Here is a 20,597-nt window from a genome sequence, read left to right as displayed (position 1 = left end):
ATAGAATAACACTAAAAACACCAAACAAAATATTTGCATTATAGTATTATTTAATAACAGTTTATGTTTACGTAAATGAAGTCAATATATAAAAATTTTGAGTTCAAACATTTTTTTAATACATTCCATATTAAATAATTAATATACAATTGATAATACACCAAATTTTATTGTGTTGACGGATTTCATAAAATACATTAAAGAATCTAAATTTTTAGGATGTATACTAAAATACTTGATTTTTAAAAGTATTTAAATTTAACTAAATAAGAAGTCGTAGTAAATAAGAAAATATTTTAATTGAATCAAAAATTAGATAAATATAAATACGTATACTAAAGGGTAACAAAACTAGAATTAAACATAAAGATATAAACTTTTATGAAGTGGTTTTAATTCTATAAGATAAAATTATAAATCTCAATCCTGATTTCAGCGCTTTGTAACTTCTATGAGGGGTTTTAATTGACAGGTAAGCTGCTGAGTATACAGACAATAGCGATCTACCGCTGTTTATATTCATCTGTCAATTGGATGCAGTAGTTAATATTCTCTACGTCAGACTTAACACTGCCGACAGTGACAAGGCAAGATAGTTTTATACAAATAATGCCCCAAGTAAAATAAACATTAAAAGCAGAAATAAATTTTTATTATTTAAAAGCTAAGATACTACATACCAAGAGTTGAAAATAATCTATCCGTAAAAAAAATATATTAAACTGTATTTGTTAATCATAACGAAGGAATTCAATGTGGTTGATAAGAGAGAAAAGTTAAAAGAGTAAATATAAGGGTGAAAAAAACAACGACAACACAATCAACTCACAATTTTTAGATATTGTTATCTTATTTCTTAAACTTATATAATTTAGTATGATAATAATCAATCATTAATATAGATTTTATTTTTTAATTTATGAACATTTTTCTATTTTTACCAGTAATAAAATAATTCCATAAATGTATTAAAAAGACATATTTTTAAACTAATTTTAAAAATAAATAATTTTTTTTTAAATGATTTATATTGAAAAAATATAATATGTTTAAAAAATCAGTGAATTAGTAATCATCAATGAATATTTGAACACAATCCATTCTTGTTTGATAAAAATTGTTAAATAATATGCTGGCCATTAGTAAAACGATTTTAGTATATATTACTACAGTACAAATAAAGTGTATTTTTTATATTGAAGTCATTAGTAGTTTAGTCTTTGCTTATCGAGTTAGTCTTTTATGGTCACTGTTCATTGATTGTTTTTATATTGTGATTCTTATTAATTCGTTTTTATTTGATAATTAACCGTTAAATCTAAATTATGCGTGAAATATGTCACTTACAAGCTGGCCAATGTGGCAACCAAATTGGAGCCAAGGTATATGCCGAGCAAATCTTTACGTGTAGATGATAGTTTAATTTTTTTATTTCACAGTTCTGGGAAGTAATTTCAGACGAACACGGTATTGACCCAACTGGTTCTTATCATGGAGATTCGGATTTACAACTTGAACGTATTAATGTTTATTATTCTGAAGCTCTTGGTTAGACTTTATTTCGGTTAATCATATTATACTAAATTAATAATAATAATTTATTTTCTTATTTTCTCAATAAATATAGGCGGCAAATATGTACCTCGTGCTATATTAGTAGATCTTGAACCGGGTACGATGGATTCTGTACGTGCCGGCCCTTTCGGGCAAATATTCCGTCCGGATAACTTTGTATTTGGACANAATTATACTAAATTAATAATAATAATTTATTTTCTTATTTTCTCAATATAGGCGGCAAATATGTACCTCGTGCTATATTAGTGGATCTTGAACCGGGTACGATGGATTCTGTACGTGCCGGCCCTTTCGGGCAAATATTCCGTCCGGATAACTTTGTATTTGGACAGTCAGGTGCCGGAAATAATTGGGCAAAAGGTCATTATACAGAAGGCGCTGAATTAGTTGATTCCGTTTTGGATGTTGTTAGGTCCGTAAAATGAATTTAATTTGAATTTTTCCAACTAAATTTTTAAATAACTGTTTAGGAAGGAAGCTGAGAGTTGTGATTGTTTACAAGGATTTCAGCTAACGCATTCATTAGGAGGTGGTACCGGGTCAGGTATGGGTACGCTGCTTATATCAAAAATACGTGAAGAGTACCCTGATCGCATAATGACGACATATAGTATTGTTCCTTCTCCTAAAGTAAATTTCCCATTGTTTAATTTAATTAACTCCCTAATAATTTTTTACTCTTTTAAAGGTATCAGATACTGTAGTGGAACCATACAACTCTACCCTGTCGGTTCATCAACTGGTGGAAAACACGGATGAAACTTTCTGTATTGATAATGAGGCACTTTATGATATCTGCTTTAGAACACTAAAACTTACCACTCCCACTTACGGTGATCTTAATCACTTGGTTTCCGCAGCAATGTGTGGTGTAACCACTTGTTTCCGGTTTCCCGGTCAGTTGAACTCAGATCTTAGAAAGTTAGCAGTCAACATGGTACCATTCCCTCGCTTACACTTTTTTATTTGTGGATTTGCTCCACTGACATCTCGAGGCAGCCAACAGTACAGAGCGTTAACTGTACCAGAGCTCGTTCAGCAGATGTTTGACGCAAAAAATATGATGGCCGCGTGTGATCCTAGACATGGTCGTTATCTAACGGCAGCCAGTATATTCCGCGGTCGCATGTCTATGAAGGAGGTGGATGAGCAGATGCTGAACGTTCAAACAAAGAACTCGGCGTACTTTGTTGACTGGATACCTAACAATACCAAAACGGCCGTTTGCGACATACCACCTAGGGGATTAAAGATGTCATCAACATTTATCGGTAATACCACAGCAATTCAAGAAATGTTTAAACGCGTTTCCGAGCAGTTTACGTCAATGTTCCGTCGGAAAGCGTTTTTGCATTGGTATACGGGCGAAGGTATGGACGAAATGGAATTTACAGAAGCTGAATCTAACATGAACGATCTGGTGTCTGAGTATCAACAGTATCAAGAAGCTACCGTGGAAGGAGATGATGAAGGGGATGAAGACGAAGAAGCAGAAGCTTAACACACTTGTTAGTTTATAAGATACAAGTTTTTTGTAGTTTTCATCCAATTAATATAATATGTGTATTGACAAGGAATCTGATAAATATTTGTACATTCTCATTAACTTATTTTCCCTTAATTATAAGAAGTACTTGTTATAAGTGAATAATTATATTAAGTAAATAAAAAATAAAAAACCATATAAACAAAAAATCTGAGTATTTTTTTACATACAAATAACTCACTGAAAGTATCTTATAGTCTTAATTACTCACATATTATTCTATCAAATTTCTAAACTATTATCCATTAAGTATAAATAATTTTAATTATCCATTTGAATTAAATATTTACGACCCTTATTGGTAAAATAAGGAATTAAGTGAGACAATGGCGCTCACTATGAATTTATTATTTACTGTTTATTAAAATATTTTTCTAGAATTTTTATTGAATTTGTTTAATTTTTTATAATTATGACATGATATTTTGATTCTATAAAATGATATTCAAATAAATTACGTATAAATATATGTAGTTTAAATGCTTATATTGTTGTGAAATAAAAATATTATTGTTAAAGATGATTTTGAAGACAAGACGATTAATTAAGGTATCATTAACATACCTAGGACTCAGTTTTATTTTTATGAAGATAAATAAATTATAGATAATTTTCATTTTTTATTGCATTTATTTTTTTAATTTTTGTTAGAAATTAATTATATTTCTATTAGTATATTTTTTACTAGGAATTATTAAGTTGGCATTATTTGCTCACTCTCCCATATTTGAGTAAAATATTAAAAATTCTTGAAAATAGCCATGACACTTTTATATTAAATTTTAAGATAATTTAATGGTCAATGATAAATCAATCACTCTGTATATTGTCAACCAGATGCATTTGAATTTGAAATGGATACTATGTTATGGATATATTTTAGTAATTTAAATACAAAACATTTTATATTAAACAATTTTTCATGCTATAAATACAAATATTTTTAAAAAATATATTTTAAATAGCTTTGACTGATTTATAAAAAATGACCTTCACTTATTCAATTTCTAAACTCCTGACTATATAAAAAAATTTGCAATTAGTTTTGGAGATAATATAGACGATTATATGAATAATAAAATAAAAGTAAATAAGATGGAGAATGCCTTGAATCATATTTTTAACCATGTCATAAACGCTAAAATAATCTTTTAAGTATTAAGGGTGTATAGAGATGAGGACAATACTTCAGCAAATTGATCAATTATGAGCAATTTTCAAAACGGATCTTTAACCTTAGTCTGAAAACGTAATTTTCATTTTTAGATGTAAAACGAGATAGATTTTCATCTAATTATTAATTATTAATTTTTGATTTTATTTGAATAAAAGAATAAATTAATAAATAATTAATAAAATAATAAAACTCGAAAATATATATTAATCTAACGAAACATCAAGTATTGTAGTTTCAAATGACACTTTTTTAAATAAATTACATTTGCAAAAATGCATTATTTTTTATTGGTTAATATAACATTCATTATACATACTGATACTTTAACTATAAAACTGTTGTACGTAAATTAAAAAATTAGAATGAATGTGATTAATTTCGTTGTGCTGGACTATATAGGTTTTTCCGTTCTCTCTAATACAAACATAGTTTTTCAGAGAGGACGATAAAGATAATTAGAGTAATAATAAATATTATTACTATAAACTTAACTGTATCCATAACGCTAAAGTTAACAGATTTTTATTAAATAATACTGCTACCTATAATTTTTGCAATTCTATTTTTTTAAGTTTTCTTACCGTGATCGGAAAATTTATTTGATTATTTGTTTTTTTTTTTGGCACAAGATATTTGAAATAATTCCAAAATGAATGTGCAACAGATTTTCACAAACTCTTAAGTGCTTATAATATACATTGTTACACCTACATGACTCCGGGTGTCGTGGTTGAGAATTTATACAATTTCGTTTTATTTATTCACCCATCTTATTATATGCGAAATCGATCCTACTAAAAATGTTAACGCTAGTACGCACACTAGTCATGTGTAATATTAGGAGCCGTTTGTCGGCTATAATGTTTTTTTGGGACGCGAATGTAATAAAATTTGAAACTTATTAAATTACCCATTCATTCGCCCTCCCCTATCCATTATCTCCACATCAAAGTTCTACGCATTGTGTACAACTACCATATAATTGAGACGGATCGTCGACATGGGTGATGGCAAAACGAAACGGACAACCAACAAACGGAGAAAGACAATCTTCATACATATTGTTGTTTAATGTTTACATGATTGATCGACAGTCAATTTCACTCACATTTCTGTCATTATACTATCAATGTTCGATAATAAAAAAGCGAACAAACTTACTGAATTTCGGAATTTTTTAAATAAAGTTGTAATAATAGTAAATCGACAATAAAGTTGATTTTTTTTTAGAATAAAAAATATATTTAATGATTATTCACTGGTATAGCCAGAATTACATAATGGGGGAGAGTATAGTTAAAGATGTAAAAAAACATAAAAACACTCTACTGTTTGTTTTTTTATGTTTAATGAATAATGTGTGCGCGTTGATGGCTCAAGAATGCATAAAACAATTAAAAATATGTATTAAGGAAAAAAAAACAATTAGAAAAAAATATACCAATGGTTTATATTCTGTTTACGTCTCTAGTCATAGCAAGAACATCTACAAAATTACATATTTTATACATTTTTTTGCTAATCTACGTCACTATATTCATTGAAATTTAAGTTTTAAGTATTTTATAGATTTATCATTAAATAAGCTCATTGATTTTTTTTTCTAAAACTAATACAAATCGTTAATAAACACGTGAAAGTTAAATATTAAAAAAATTTTCCTTCTAAAAAATTATATTAATAGAAATGGTTTCTTCTGAAAAAATAGTCTAATTTAGCAAATTCAAAAGTGCAAAAATTATTATGTGTTCACACAAATTAATAAATATATTTAATTGGCATAAATAAACGAAGCAAGCAGTTAATCTTAATATTTTTGATCAAAATTTTAATTTATTTTTATATCATCTATAAACAACAAACATTGTTATATATATATTTTATTAAATTCAGGTGATTTGATATCTAATTAATATTTTATGAAACATGATAATATTATTATTATCAACTTCTGTTCAAATACAACATAGCAGTGTATAATAAAAAAATCATGTTAGAAATAAATTTGATGTTAAATAACTTTTTATTCTCCTTTTTGATATTTAATGAAATTTAAATAGTATGTATTATATGTAATAATTGTACTTCTATTTTTTAAATTAAATTTTGATTATTTTTTTTTTGGTTATCACAAAATTATAAATATTTTTTGAAGTGAATTGCACGTCAAGGAAAATTACCATAAAAATTATTGTCTATTACATTTGACAATAATTTAATTTAGGAAATGAATTGGAAAATAAAAATGAACTATAAAAAAATATTAAATTAAATATAAATTGATTTTTATTTACATAAACAATAATATTATTGCTATCAGAATTCCCTATAAAATTAAGGTTAAATTCATAAATTTGTTTCTTCAATACTAAAGACAGAAACTTAATATTGAAATGCACTTTTTTCTCATATGTTATAACTTAAAGTTCCTCAAATCAATTAAGATAGTCAGAAAGTTTAACCAGAAATTAATCCAGTAAACTTCCACAGTACAGTTTTTGCATGAACATAACTCAATAAACCATACGAAGTACACAGAACTATAAGTTTTCTCCTTTGTATTAGAACATTACTATATGTGTAAAAATAAATGTATCATATGCGACAAATGCGTTATATTGTGTTGGTCGACAATAGTCATACATAAACAATATAATTATACAAGCACAATGAAATATAAAAAATTGCAAACATTATGAGTAAAAAATGCAAATCATATTTAATTTATATTTTATAAAATATCAATATTTTATATGCAGTAATTTATACTTCTGAATTGAGCAAATATAATTTAAAAATCATTATTATAATTCATTTAATCTAAAACAGAAATCAAATAACCGCTATACCGATTGAAGGTGTATGCAAATACGTTGTACGTAGATATATTACATTAATTAAAAAATCATAGGATACATTCAAATAAAAATAATTTGAAATCATACGGATAAAATAACAATAAAATTAATTTTTACAAAATGGCATACTATGACATATTATATAATATTGCACCCGCTCAAAAAAGAGTTTTAATAATATCTATTTCAAATATGAATAATCAATACTTTTATTACATTTAAAAATATTTTTACATTATGCATAGGAGTTTTATTCAAGAATTACTAATTACAATGTAACACCAGCGTATAAGATTATTTTTCACGTAACAAACGAACATCAAATAAGTCAATGAATAATTAAAACTGATATCTAATTAACAGATCATTTGTAATGTCTTTTTGAAATAAATTATAAACGAGACATTGAAAATATTGTTTGTGAAAAACTTCATCGTACAACACAGACATGTTTGTGTTCAAATTCAACTCGACCCAAATGAACAGAATGTTAACAAGTAAACATAAAACATAATTTTGTAGAGCGTAAAATTAAATCATAATATTATTAATGAAATAATTAAATTAATTTGAATATACTAGTTAAGTTGATGGATCGTTTAATTAAAATTCAAAGTGTTTTCTTCTGTCTAATTAAGTTTAATATACATTTAAAGTTAATTTTATTTTCTAGATATGGTTTCTTTTCTTTCACAAGTTACAATCAATTTGTATAGACTTAAGACAAAATATTAAAGCACGATTTTTATTTAAAAAATAAAACATATTAAAATAAATAGATTTAAAAAATAAATTGTGAATTGTTCAGAAAATTTAGATTCCAATATATCGAAATAGATTTACTGAGGCCAATATAAACATAATGGCGACATATTGAATTGAATTTGCAATTGTGTGAAAATTGTCAAATGGAAAAACTGGTAGGAATGTTCAATTGTCTCAGAACTCACTTCCTTTGTTCATCGAACAAAATGTATGTTTGTCCAATTAATTCAACTTATCGCGGTTTAAACTTGATGGCACCCAAAAATAACATTGTAATTTGCATTGATTATGTCTCACTACCACGTATCACACAGTACAGTGAACATGCAAAATGAATAGTTAAGTGTACTCATACTAAAAGCAACGCCATATGTTATTTTAAGAGCGATAAATTTACATTCAAAAACAGTAGAATTGGCTATTTAGTAACAAGAAAAGCTCAACCCTTGCACTTTAGCACTTCAAGACACATTCACATCATACATCTAGGTATGTAACTCATTAAAGCAAACCTCGATCTTTCATTAAGTTAAACCAAAGCTAATTGGAGCTTACCTCTTAAACTTCGATTGAAATTTAAAATACTACAGTTAAGCTTTACTTAGCCTCGAGCTAAAACTTAAGTAGATATTGAAATAGTTGCCTTTATTCAACAAAAATGATTTTAAGAAAAATCATTGAACGTTTTTATACTCTAACTATAGTGTTTAGATAATTTTATCAATTTAACATTTTCATACTGCATTGTTTAACATTTATACTAAGATTAGCAATTTTCAAGGTCTATTTGAATGATTTTCGTTTATTTCATCGCAGTAGAAATAAATAAAAAATACTACATTTTTTTTTGTTTTAATTACCGAGACTTGTCATTTTATGCCAAACATTTTTCAACCAATTGCATGGAGTGTTTTATTTTTCTTGTTAACCACGATTACACAAGGACTATGATTGCATAAATAATTCTTAAAGCAGAAAAAAAAAACTAAATCATTTAGTTTCTGGATGACTAAACAAAAACACGAACTTAATCGTAGTTACGATTGACTATAGAATTTATAAAATATTGTAAAACATGGCGGGCAAGATTTTTTTTTTATTTTAAATAATTCAAGAATACTCAATTGAAATAATACAGTTTTTAAGAATAATGCTTCTGATATTTCAGATTCAGGGTATTAGATTGTGAAATCAGCAAATGAAATTGTTAAATTACATATGAAGATTGTACGTGTCTCCTGCGACATTCAATACAATCTGTATGCGGTCAAATTATTCCCACAACAAGGTTTTCTCATTCATTGTGACTCAAGGATAAATGGCAGAGTTCATTTTTGTGGGTCTTAGTATCAATCCAACCGCAAAAAAAACCAATAATATTTATTACATACCTGTATCCAACTCATATAATTATTATAGTTAGAAAATTTAATGCTTTACTGACTTAGACTTGTTGAAGACCACATAAAAAGTCGGTTCACTTGGAGTATACGCATCTATTTCGATCGACGGGCGTCACAATACTTATCTGTAGTTAGTGTCATTAAATCATGAGTACATATAGCGTTATATTTTAATTTATGCCCTAGATGTAATATATTGGAATAGGAAAAATTTTAGATTAAATATATGATAGTTATTGTGTTCAAGCAATTTGGAAAATTTGATTCAAGGTCTGTCAGACACTCGGGGGATATAAAAAACAACAATTTGAAGGACTCCTGAAGAACATCCGAAATGTTAATAAACCAAGCAAACAAATTGTAAAATGATATCAAATAATGGGTCTATCCTGGATCCCAAAAAATCAAGAACAAATATTTAATGACTGGATAAAAGGAACGAGTAATTTCACCATCACCATCGCCATTAACATGTACACAATTAAAATATCATTAAATTTCTTTTTCTTTTCTTTTTTTAAAGCGTATCGTATTATCATTTCACCCTTCGATCTAATCTAACCGCACCCAAAACAACTTTCACATTTTTTAATTTACTTCCTTTCGAGGTTTTACGGTAAAAAAACGTTAGCAAATAAATTAATAATAGACAATTCTTCGTTGTCGACTAAAAAAATATTTGCTAGTTTTAATAGTCAATAGCAATTAATTTTTGTTTTATGGATGTAGTTGTGCGAAACTTGAGGTTTTATTAGTGTAGTTTAAAAAAATGTGATTGCATGATTTTCAAGTTTTTATTTTTCAATTAATTAACTATTAATAACATTATTAATTTATTTTACTTAAAACTACAGTGATTACATCGAAATGCTAAGATTTAATTTCATACACTTAAATTTGTTTTTTTTTTTTTTTAATTAATAAATATATATTAATAAATGTTAATATATTAATTTGGGTTTCATCATAGATATTCTTACTAACAAGTCATCCTTATGCTATTAATTTTTGCATAATTATATGTTTAAGTCTTTTGTTTTTAGTAAAGGTTTCTTTTGACACAACTTCAGTTAAATAATCAATAATAATTTATAATTATTAAATTTACCATGAAAATAACAAATAATTTATTATTTAATAAAATATTAATTTAAATTTAATCATTTTTAGTCATAATACATACTTTTAAATATACAGGAAGATATTATTGTATATATTTTCTATATATTTTTTCCTGTATTTCCCTAAACAATTCATTGTTAGTTCATTGTATACAACTTTTTTCATAACTTTCATAAAGCAGCAAATTGTTATCCGTCCATTGCAATTTATTACGAAAACAACACCCCCAAAGCGACAGCTATATTTTAGGTACAGCCCAGGTATGTACAATTAATTAAAAGCTGACACATTTCTATGACTATAGGTATATGTTTTTACCTAAATCAACTTTTACGCTAAAAAACTGAATTACTTGCCCACTGTTTTGTAAAGTGTACGAAACGTATATTTCAAAAGAGAATAATTGAGTAAAACAAAGTAATCCAAGAAAAATGTTGTAACTCTCTTAAAATTAAAAAAAAAGAATATTATTTTTAAGAAAGAAATTTTAACTGAAATCTAAAAGTTATTATTTTTTATATTAAAACACACGAACTGGTAGATAGTAATAGTAAATTTCATAAAATTTAAAATGAAGATTAACAACTATAATTTGTAAAATTCCCACGATCATAAAAAAAAACATTTATAAAATTTTTACACATTTTCAGCTTCTGATTATTTTTTTGTAATAAAAAATAATATTAATAAAAAAAATATCTCAAGTTATAAATATTCTATGATTTAAATGTTTATTTTTAAATACATGAATTGTACTTAACAAACACAATATTTAAATAATTATTACAGGTATTACATTACTGTGAAATTTATATAGACTTAACATTATTCAATAATGTAAGCATCGTATTGAATAACAAGTTTTTTGCATTATAATATATATATATAAATATAATGATGGTAACACATTTAATATAATATTTTTTCTCGGTTTGTGAACGTAAAAAGTCATATTTTCATGTATAGAATTCTTTTGAAAATACCAACATGGTGATAAAATTAATTCACTGAATAATATTACTTCGCTAAAAGCACCTGTGAGTCGTTGCAAGTTATTTACTCAGAAAACTCATAGCTTAGTAAAAATTTAGAAGTCCATTGGAAGAAATAGTGATAAACGTAACACAAAGCGTTTAAATGAAAAAAAAACTAATTTTTTTCTCTAATGATTAACATATGCTTTTTTTTTAATTATGTAGTGTATTTAAAAAAAACGACAGTGTCATTTATTCAATGTTATTCGGTTACAAAAAAAGAGTGTCTCGTATAGACAGGTATAGATAAAAATGTAAAATAATATCTAAATCACTTTATTTTGTGAATAATAATGTGTCAAGACGAATCAGTGAAGACAATTGAAGCATACGAACAGTTCTTTTCATAAATATTATTAATTTTTTTTTATAGCAGGACAATACGCATTAGAAATAACGACATAATTTTAAGTTAAAAACGAAAAATGTTCTCAATACTTAATTATAAAATCAAAACCAAAAATATGGTACATTAAAAAATGTTTTTAAACATAATATTAATTACAACGTAAAACAATTACAATGTAAAAACAAAAATAATATTTTTCAAATTTTATATTTAAAAAAAAATTATGTAATAAATGAAGCAGTTATTTTCTTTTTTTTAGACAGCTTATAGCAGTAAAATATGTTTATATTTATATATTAAGTAGTATGACTATATTACGAATAGTTAGATCATTTTAATTGATAAACAAAAAGATTTTCATGTTAAAGCTCAATGATCTTACACGTCCGCATTGGTTGTAATCATTGTTTCACGAAAACTTTTTTCAAATCTTTGAACTATTTTGTTTCACGCTTATAATTCCTATGTATTGTTCAAGAAAGTTTTCGTTAAACTTTTATCAAGATCCAAACATCGCTCTATGAATTACTTTTTTTCTATTTTTCTCAAACATAATCCTTATCCACATACAATTTGGGGGTACCGCACAAAGAAAAGTCTTATAGAAACAAAGCAACCCAGAAAACCATTTGATTTTAACAAGGGTTATTAAAATAATTTTACCTAATAATATTTATTTATGATGCACTAAAACTGACATTTCTAAACAAAAATTGTATGACATGAATTAGGATATATCATTATATATTTCCAATGATATAATCAAAATTTCATTAAGAAGGTTAATATATTTTTACAATTCATATTTTGGACAAAATACATATAAAAAATAAATGTAATAATATTATTATAAACCTTGTAAATAAATTTAGAAAAAAACAGCCATACAGCTCTGTAACGTAATATATAGAGTCATTATTTTGATAATCATTAATATCATTATAAAAAATCTATTTTTAAATATAAAAAAATATATAATACTATGCAAGTATAATTTAATTAATTCTAAATATGAGAGAAAATATTTTCTAAATCATATTTTGACAGTCTCAATAAAGTACATTAAATATTGAAAAACAACACTTACACAATTTAGTACTTAAAAATATTTTTCATTTTAGCTCGACATTTTTGTTATTCAGACAATCATAAATCTAGGTATAAGGGAATTATTTATTTTTTTCTGTTATTATGAAGCCTAATGTTCCTATCAACAACTCGTTATAAAAAATTTTAATAGAACTTTGTCAAAAATGGCAATTGTAATTTAACATTTTCAAATTTGATGCAGCCATTGTTTATTATTTGCGCTTCTAGTACTCACCTGTATTGAGATAGACTGGGCAAAACTTTTTTTATAAAAATCTGTAACAGACTTATAGTTCCTTTGTGCTTTATTTCATGTCCGTTCCTAATTTCTGAGAATTGTATTTTAATTTGTCTTACCTGTAAAGTGGGCAGCAACAAGTGTGCGAGATCTTGCTGGGTGTGCGCGTGCAACTGGTTGATGAGCGCCATAGTAGCCGCGGTGGAGGCAAGTGGCGGAGGTGGAGGTGGCGGAGCTGGATGAGCATGCGGATGCAGCCCTATAAAAGCGATCGGTGTAGCTCCCGGTGCTGGCGCCATGGCGGCTAATGCCAACATATTTTGCGACGGTCCCAATTGTTGCGGTAGACCCCAAGGCTGTACGGCTGCTGCAATCCAATGTGGATGAGCCACTTGATGATGCATGGCAAATTTTCCTTGTTCAATAAGTTGACCTGGTTATTTTGTTGAGGTCTCCATTCTTTGAGTTCTTATTATATCTACTGGATTACCTAAAAATTGACAAATGTGTTATAATTATAATTGAAATGTTTAACATAAAAATGAAAAACAAATTTTTTATTAAAATTATCAACCAATAAAAAATTATCGCCTTTTTATATTGTCATTAAGGCTAAAATTTATTTAAAACATAAAATTCAAATTCAAAAAATGTACATTATTCAAATTAGAAGCACAAAGATATGTTGTGCAATTCAGATCATGACTAATATTTATTCCAATAGTCATGATATGTTTATTCCTTAAGAAATGAACCAAGCTATATTGTGCATAATGTTTATGTAACTAATTATAGTGTTAAATTTACAGTACAAAAAACACTGGCACATAATAATTTATCGATGTCTGGTAGATAATGCAAAACAGAAAGATGGACGAACATAAACATTATAATAAGAAGTATTGGTATTTTCAATACTACGAATTGTTTCACATATTAAACCAAAACATTATCTAAGTTAAAATTGAAAAATAATAAAACAATAAATTTTCATATATACATAATTATATAGAAAAAATACTTAAAAAAATCTTAAGAATTTTGTTGGCATAAATTTAATAATTTTAAAGCTTTAATTGTCAGACAAACTAAATAACGAAATAGTTTCAATTTCCCAATCATTATAATTATTATCTAATTTTAGGTTTTATTTTAATGTATCCGGTTGGGTTACGCAGTTTCTTAAAAGTTTTTATTTTACAAAGTAATAAAATCAGAAACAGTTTGGAAAAGTTCTGTGAACAGAAAGGGATGAAAAACAATAATGAAATTATTTATACCGTTTATTTTAGTCGAGAATGACAAAAATATTTTCAATGCGAAGATCCTACCTGTTGGAAGTTTTCAGAAAACTATTACTAGTAGGTAAAATAATAGTTTTATTTAATTATTAAAGTTATTACATAACTTTTTGAATTTATCAATTATAAAGTATTATATTTGTTCATTTCTTATAGTATATAAAGGGCTCAATTTTATTTTTTCAGATAGCTAATTTATTGAATAAATTATGATCTAATTAAGAAAATGACTAATCGATAACTAATTTTGAATCAATATTTCAGAAGGTTTTAAATATTTTAAGTTATGACGAGGGGGGGGGTGCTGCTATAACTGCCTTGCTTTTCCTTCCACCAAGGTTTAAAAATGTCAATAACTTCCGAAATATTATCCTAAAAGATGTTTTCAACCAATAATATTATTAATTACATTATTTTTTACTTTATTGATTTGTTAATTAATTATATGTGTAGTAGCATACATTTTTAAAAACGAAAAAAATTGAAAAATAGAATAATTAAAAATATTTATTTTTCTTCAGCTTTCATTAATAATAATACATTTTTCTTGTTGCTTTTCAGTTTGTATAGTAAAATTAAATGTTTACATAATTATAACATAATTATCAATTTACGTTACACGTTGGCTGTTGTTATTTATTTTAATTTTAACTTTAATTATACATAGTTGTATATTAAATTCACTACATTGATAAAATGTATTGTTAAAAACTATAGTCATACTTCACCCATCAATCGTATGTTTTTTCAAAATAATATAATATTTCTTTCGATTTTTTTCATAATATATTAGCCATGTTGAAATTTAGTTTAAAGAATAGTCACTAAAACTTATATTTAATTTATATCGTACAATAATTTTATAGAATTTATATAGTTTTCTGTACTCTATGGCCTTTTTTTAAGTGGTAGATAAATTTAAATTTCCACCTATACGTTGAAATTCAATTTATTTATAAATAATGTAAATACATATTTATTGTGAGAAAAAATTATTCCTACGGGTAAACTTTTGTTTATTATTGTTACAATTGTTATTGTTTTTAATAAAATGTTGACTGGTGAATGACCACAAACGTATAATTATTTTTTGAGATATTAGCATTTGAAGATTCAGAAAATGAGAGGACGAGGAAGTGTTTAGCAACAGTCTATTGTTACCATAACACAAATAAGAATTTTTCTACGCTACACAACCCGCTCGCCTATAACTAAAAAATATAACAACCCAAAGAGAAATAATACAATACTGGTTAGCGACAAGTCAAAATTTGATTTAGGCCATTCTTCATTTAATACTAAATCTATAATAGGTTCTTACTTAACTTTTGAAAGTCACCCTAAAAATTTACACTTAGAAATAATTTTTCCTCGCAATAAACTTGATATTTACAATAGTTTAAAAATGTGAATTGAATGTTAATCTATATATTTTTTATGAAAAAATCATTATTTAACGAAAAAATGGAGGGTAATATGCTTAATAAATCACCCTGTAAATGAAATTAAAAGTTTGTTTTCCGAATCAGTCACCCAACACAAAGCTAGTGGCTGTTAGATTGCGCGTTGTTCAATCAAGGAAAACAATAGATTCTGGTTTACATCGTGATCCGTTCAATCTATTACAGTGTCGATTATGATTACAATGTTCATCTTTGTACGGTGATTGCAAAATAAATTATGCAGTTGTTGATTTTGGTGAGGACATCAAATAAGATTGTATCATAGTATCAGCCTGCTATTTCTATGATGTTTTCTTTGGGTATAATTTTTTCATCAAACTGACGGAACAGTATCTGTCTTTGTCTTTGGAATAAAAAAATATACGGATTATCATGTTTTTCTCTTCGTATAATAATTGTCTTATGTAAACAAAATTTTCTGCAATTATAATACTATAAAAATTCTAGCAATATGCTAGAATAAAATTTCTCTTTAAAAGTAGTTGCAATTGTTTTTTTATGAATACGTGCATTAAATGATAACCGGAATATATTTTGGTTTAAAAGATCTTTAGTGCCGTCAATTTTAAATAAAAGCAGATCTGAATAGTTTTGTAAAAATTTGATATCTTGTGTCGATTATGCTTATCAATTATTATTAGTTAACTTTGATTTATTGAATACATAAATAATTCGGACTCTAAAAGTCGTACAATAATTAACTAAAATTGTGACGTCTGACGATATTGTTTTACCGCGAGTTTTAAAATAAAATTCAGGAAATCATTGATATATTTTTTTTAGTCAAAATATATTTAGAGTAAATAGTTTAGATTATCACGTTTATGTTCAGTAAAAATACTGCTATAAATTTAATGCAGAAATCTTATTAAATAATGTCTAATCAACATAATTCATGTTTCCACTATTCGCAAATACCAGTTCGCGTGCATATTACACAGCCAGAAAAAGCATAGTACTTTAGTATAACACAGCTGGTGTTTATGCTCAAAATTAATTATATTTAAAGTTATTGACCGTAGCTTACAGTAACTTTTTACACTAACACGTCATTAAATATATAGAAACCTTAAGCGATTAATTAACTTATGTTTCCCTGGCCTACGGCGTTTCTATTGAAGCGAGAATAGTATTGACACAGGATTCGAAAATCAAATGCAAGTCAATAAAAAGACAATGGCAAAAATTTCGAATTATGTAATTTTTAGACATCACATGCGGTAACAACATCTACAGGATATATTGCGTACTGCTGTTTGAAAGCTATTGTTACAAGTGTTGTGTACAGTAATATTGTTTTGTGTTGGAAGCTTGTAATTTTCTGAACTAGAAAGATAGATATTAAACATCACACGTACTAAAATCGTATCCCTTGAAGATATTTTTATTAATTAAAAATATATAACTCATCACTAAAATAAATTTGACCATTTAATGATAGATTTTTTTTTATTACTTCGTTTTATACGAAAAAAACGTGTAATGGTATTTCATAAGATATTACATTTGTTGGATGCGGTGTTTTATTTTTCTAAAAAAGATGAGATTTGAGAAAAAGTTCTGCAGGCCGTATAATAACTTAAGGTGCCTTACAACGGAAAACGTAAAGAGGTGTGCACATTTGTACGTCTGTAATTTATCGGCAAGGCGAACAAAAGAGAAAACAGCTTGAAAAAAAAGTCGGTGACCGTTTATGTTTTTTTTCCTCTTACATTTTAATAAATGTTGAAATTTTGTGTGGATTCAAAGTGGGCGGTCAAAAAAATACTTGTATGGCAAGGACTTTGTTTAATTTCGTCTAAGAGACATGTTGATAATTTGTAAACCACCGAGTAATTAAACTAAAATAAAAGTAAAAATTCTGCTATAATTATGCTACAACACAGTGTATTTTTTGACTCATCACCAAAAGTAATAATTGTTTATATCTTGAACTCAACTCGACTAATGTGCTTACAGTTCTTTATGTTATAGTTTCAAATTTAAAACTATAGTTTAATACATTCTGAACGCGATACTGTTTTAATATTAAAGTCATCAACTCAAGACCACAACCGTTAATATGGAATAAATGCAATAAAAAAATTAAATTACACTAGATCACAAAAACTTGTATAATATTTATTTTGTTTCGAGGATTCTACCAACTATTAAATTTCATATATTTCATAATTCAATAGTTACATACAGTAGGGGAGAGGGCAGCCAGATCTCAGGAGCTCCCCAGACGCCGATATTTATACATTATATATTATGTAAAGGTAAGACTCTGATACGAATTCCAAGAACACTTTATTTTCAGGACCCCCCAGAAAAATGTAGAAAATCAGACACAGATTACATAATACAAAATAATGAATGTATTTTCTGTTATGAAAAATAAAAGTAGTGAATTTAGCAACTTTCTTAAAACTGTTTGGAAATAATAACTTTTCTGTATAATAGATGTGACAAGGAAAAGCTGAAGTCAATAATTGAATCAAGTCATAAAATTTGTAACTTAATTTAAAATAGAATAAACAATTATATAACGAAGTAATTTTTCTTTATAACGACTATTCGGATTGTTAAGTACCCTAATATTACATTATGATATCGGTTACTTCTGTTTAAAAAAATAATACGTTTAACAATACTCATTTAATAATATATTATCTTATTTTTTATGTTATTCAATACAACAATTGTTTGACCGTCTTATAAATAGTTAATCTAAGAATTCATCAAGGTAAAACTATTATAATTGATTTTCCTAATATTGTGACGTATTCAATTTAACGGACTTTAATCAAACTTGAATTTAATCAAACGGACTTCAATTTCTTAAAATCCTTTTAAACTGAAAATCCTTTTAAAATTAAATGATATTTGAATTATATTTTTTTATTTATGAAATTTTATTATATAATACTAGCGAATCGCTCAACAATTTGCCAAGACTGGAAAAATTACTTAACCAATTCCGATTTAAATTTTTTTTCTCAATGAAAGAACTTAGCGATATTACTCTAGTAAAATTATTCACGAAGCTAAAAAATTCATTTCATCCGGAAGCATTAAAAAATGTCAGATTTTTAAAGAAAAGCGCTCACTTCCGGCAGCCTTTGTCCGACCTATAATCTAAAATTTTTTTCAGTCTCGTCTAAAAATGAAATCTGTTGATTTTTGACCGATTTATAAAATTTTTACACTGTTCTGTGTTTGCGCATTATAATTTTGTGTATATTTTATTTTATGCTAACAGAAAAATAAAACATGTCGAACGGTATTTAAAAATTGTATTTTAATGATTATAAAGTTTTTTTTTTTTGTGTACCCGCGTGTTAAATAATAATTAGTTGGTTATTGTTGTGAATATACATTTGTTTGTTTGTAATTTCTTAGTAATACTATTATTATTAAATATTACAATCTTAAAAAAATGTCAAAAATCGAATTTTCACATGTATTGTAGGTTTTTAAACGCATACAATGTTAGACAAATTTTGTATGAATAGTAATAAAAATATTATATTTGTGTAGGAATTTTCGATACTTTGTGTTCATAACAACATTATTTTTGTATAAAATAAAAATACCTAACTAATATATGACAATGTTTGGATCATTTCTTAAAGTATATTTATTATACTTTATTGATACTTACCTCAAGTATCTATTTAAAAAATATTTCAAAGAATAAAAAACAAAGTTTATATGTTTTCTAAAACATAAATAACACGAGAAATGATATCCTATTATCATGTTTTATTTACTGAACTAGTGGGTGAAACTTCAGTTTTGTATTGTTAGTTAAATATATGTTGTTTTGTTGACTGCTACGATTGAAAATAGTACAAGGAGATATATTGTGTTGTACTAATGTAAATATCTATTGAAAAATATACTTTGATAAAAATAAGTACAAAATAAATGATTTTTATTCGGTAGTACACTCACGGTTGTGATATTAAAGCAAATTATTGCATTAAAATATATATTTCCGATCCAATACATACAACAGTACGACTCTATGCATAATTGTGTGTGTGTGTGTATTTGATAATGAAAATAATATTGCTAATATAATTTTATATTATAATTACTGCTGCGTTACGTGAAAATATACAATTACACACGTGTATTGTGCATAACATCTAACCACAAACATTAAAATTATTATTGCTGGTACATTTGGTAAATGCAAAATGCTTACAATAAATAATTAAACGGAAAGAAAATCTGATATTGTGCCTCAGGCAAATCATGTCATAATAATAACACGAGTAGACACGTAATAATAATTCTACAATTACATTATTCGACCACTGAAACTGTTCATTTGTAAATAAAATTATCGGTTTTTAAACACGGCGGCTCCATGTTTAAAAATACTATAAAATAATAATTTAGTCAAATTTTGTTTGCACCGAGTTTTTATCAATTTGTTAACTCGCCTGTATAAAGATAATCAGTCTGCCCGAAAAATAATTAGATCTGTAACAAGTATATATTTGAGAGAACAGTATTATTGCAAGCAAATTTTATTAGCTTATAAGTATACGTTTTGCGTGTTTAACGCGATTACTTAAAATCTAAAAACTTTATAATAGTCGTAAAAAAATGTGATGAGCATAATAAGTGCAATTAGAATGCAAAAATATTAACTAGTATAATCAAAAAAAAAAAAAAAAA

At 26.1% G+C, this 20,597-nt stretch overlaps 2 protein-coding genes across 2 annotated transcripts in view; one reads left to right on the top strand and one right to left on the bottom strand.

The window, feature by feature from the left end:
- Window positions 1-20,597, bottom strand: part of LOC126898627 (pseudouridylate synthase RPUSD2-like) — a 138,999-nt gene that overhangs the window by 100,710 nt on the left and 17,692 nt on the right. Inside the window, exon 2 of the mRNA XM_050672875.1 lies at window positions 13,279-13,649. Within this exon, the coding sequence (XP_050528832.1) occupies window positions 13,279-13,563 (285 nt within the window). The 5' untranslated portion in view covers window positions 13,564-13,649. The remainder of the gene's footprint in view (window positions 1-13,278; window positions 13,650-20,597) is intronic.
- LOC126898664 (tubulin beta chain-like) lies at window positions 1,218-3,183 on the top strand. Its single transcript, XM_050672929.1, has 5 exons — window positions 1,218-1,382; window positions 1,440-1,548; window positions 1,795-1,990; window positions 2,049-2,208; window positions 2,267-3,183. The coding sequence occupies exons 1-5, from the start codon at window positions 1,326-1,328 to the stop codon at window positions 3,077-3,079; spliced, it is 1,335 nt and encodes a 444-aa protein (XP_050528886.1). The 5' UTR covers window positions 1,218-1,325; the 3' UTR covers window positions 3,080-3,183.

This window comes from Daktulosphaira vitifoliae, unplaced genomic scaffold (assembly GCF_025091365.1).
Source record: "Daktulosphaira vitifoliae isolate Bord-2020 unplaced genomic scaffold, ASM2509136v1 Scaffold_2, whole genome shotgun sequence".
Classification (NCBI taxonomy): domain Eukaryota; kingdom Metazoa; phylum Arthropoda; class Insecta; order Hemiptera; family Phylloxeridae; genus Daktulosphaira; species Daktulosphaira vitifoliae.
This window is presented reverse-complemented; position numbering and strand designations above follow the sequence as displayed.

Excerpts from the sequence above, each read along its gene's own strand:
- LOC126898664 (XM_050672929.1), top strand. The coding sequence starts at position 1,326 with ATGCGTGAAATATGTCACTTACAAGCTGGCCAATGTGGCAACCAAATT. Across the intron at positions 1,383-1,439 it reads GCAACCAAATTGGAGCCAAG|TTCTGGGAAGTAATTTCAGA; the intron begins GTATATGCCGAG and ends TTTATTTCACAG. Across the intron at positions 1,991-2,048 it reads TCCGTTTTGGATGTTGTTAG|GAAGGAAGCTGAGAGTTGTG; the intron begins GTCCGTAAAATG and ends ATAACTGTTTAG.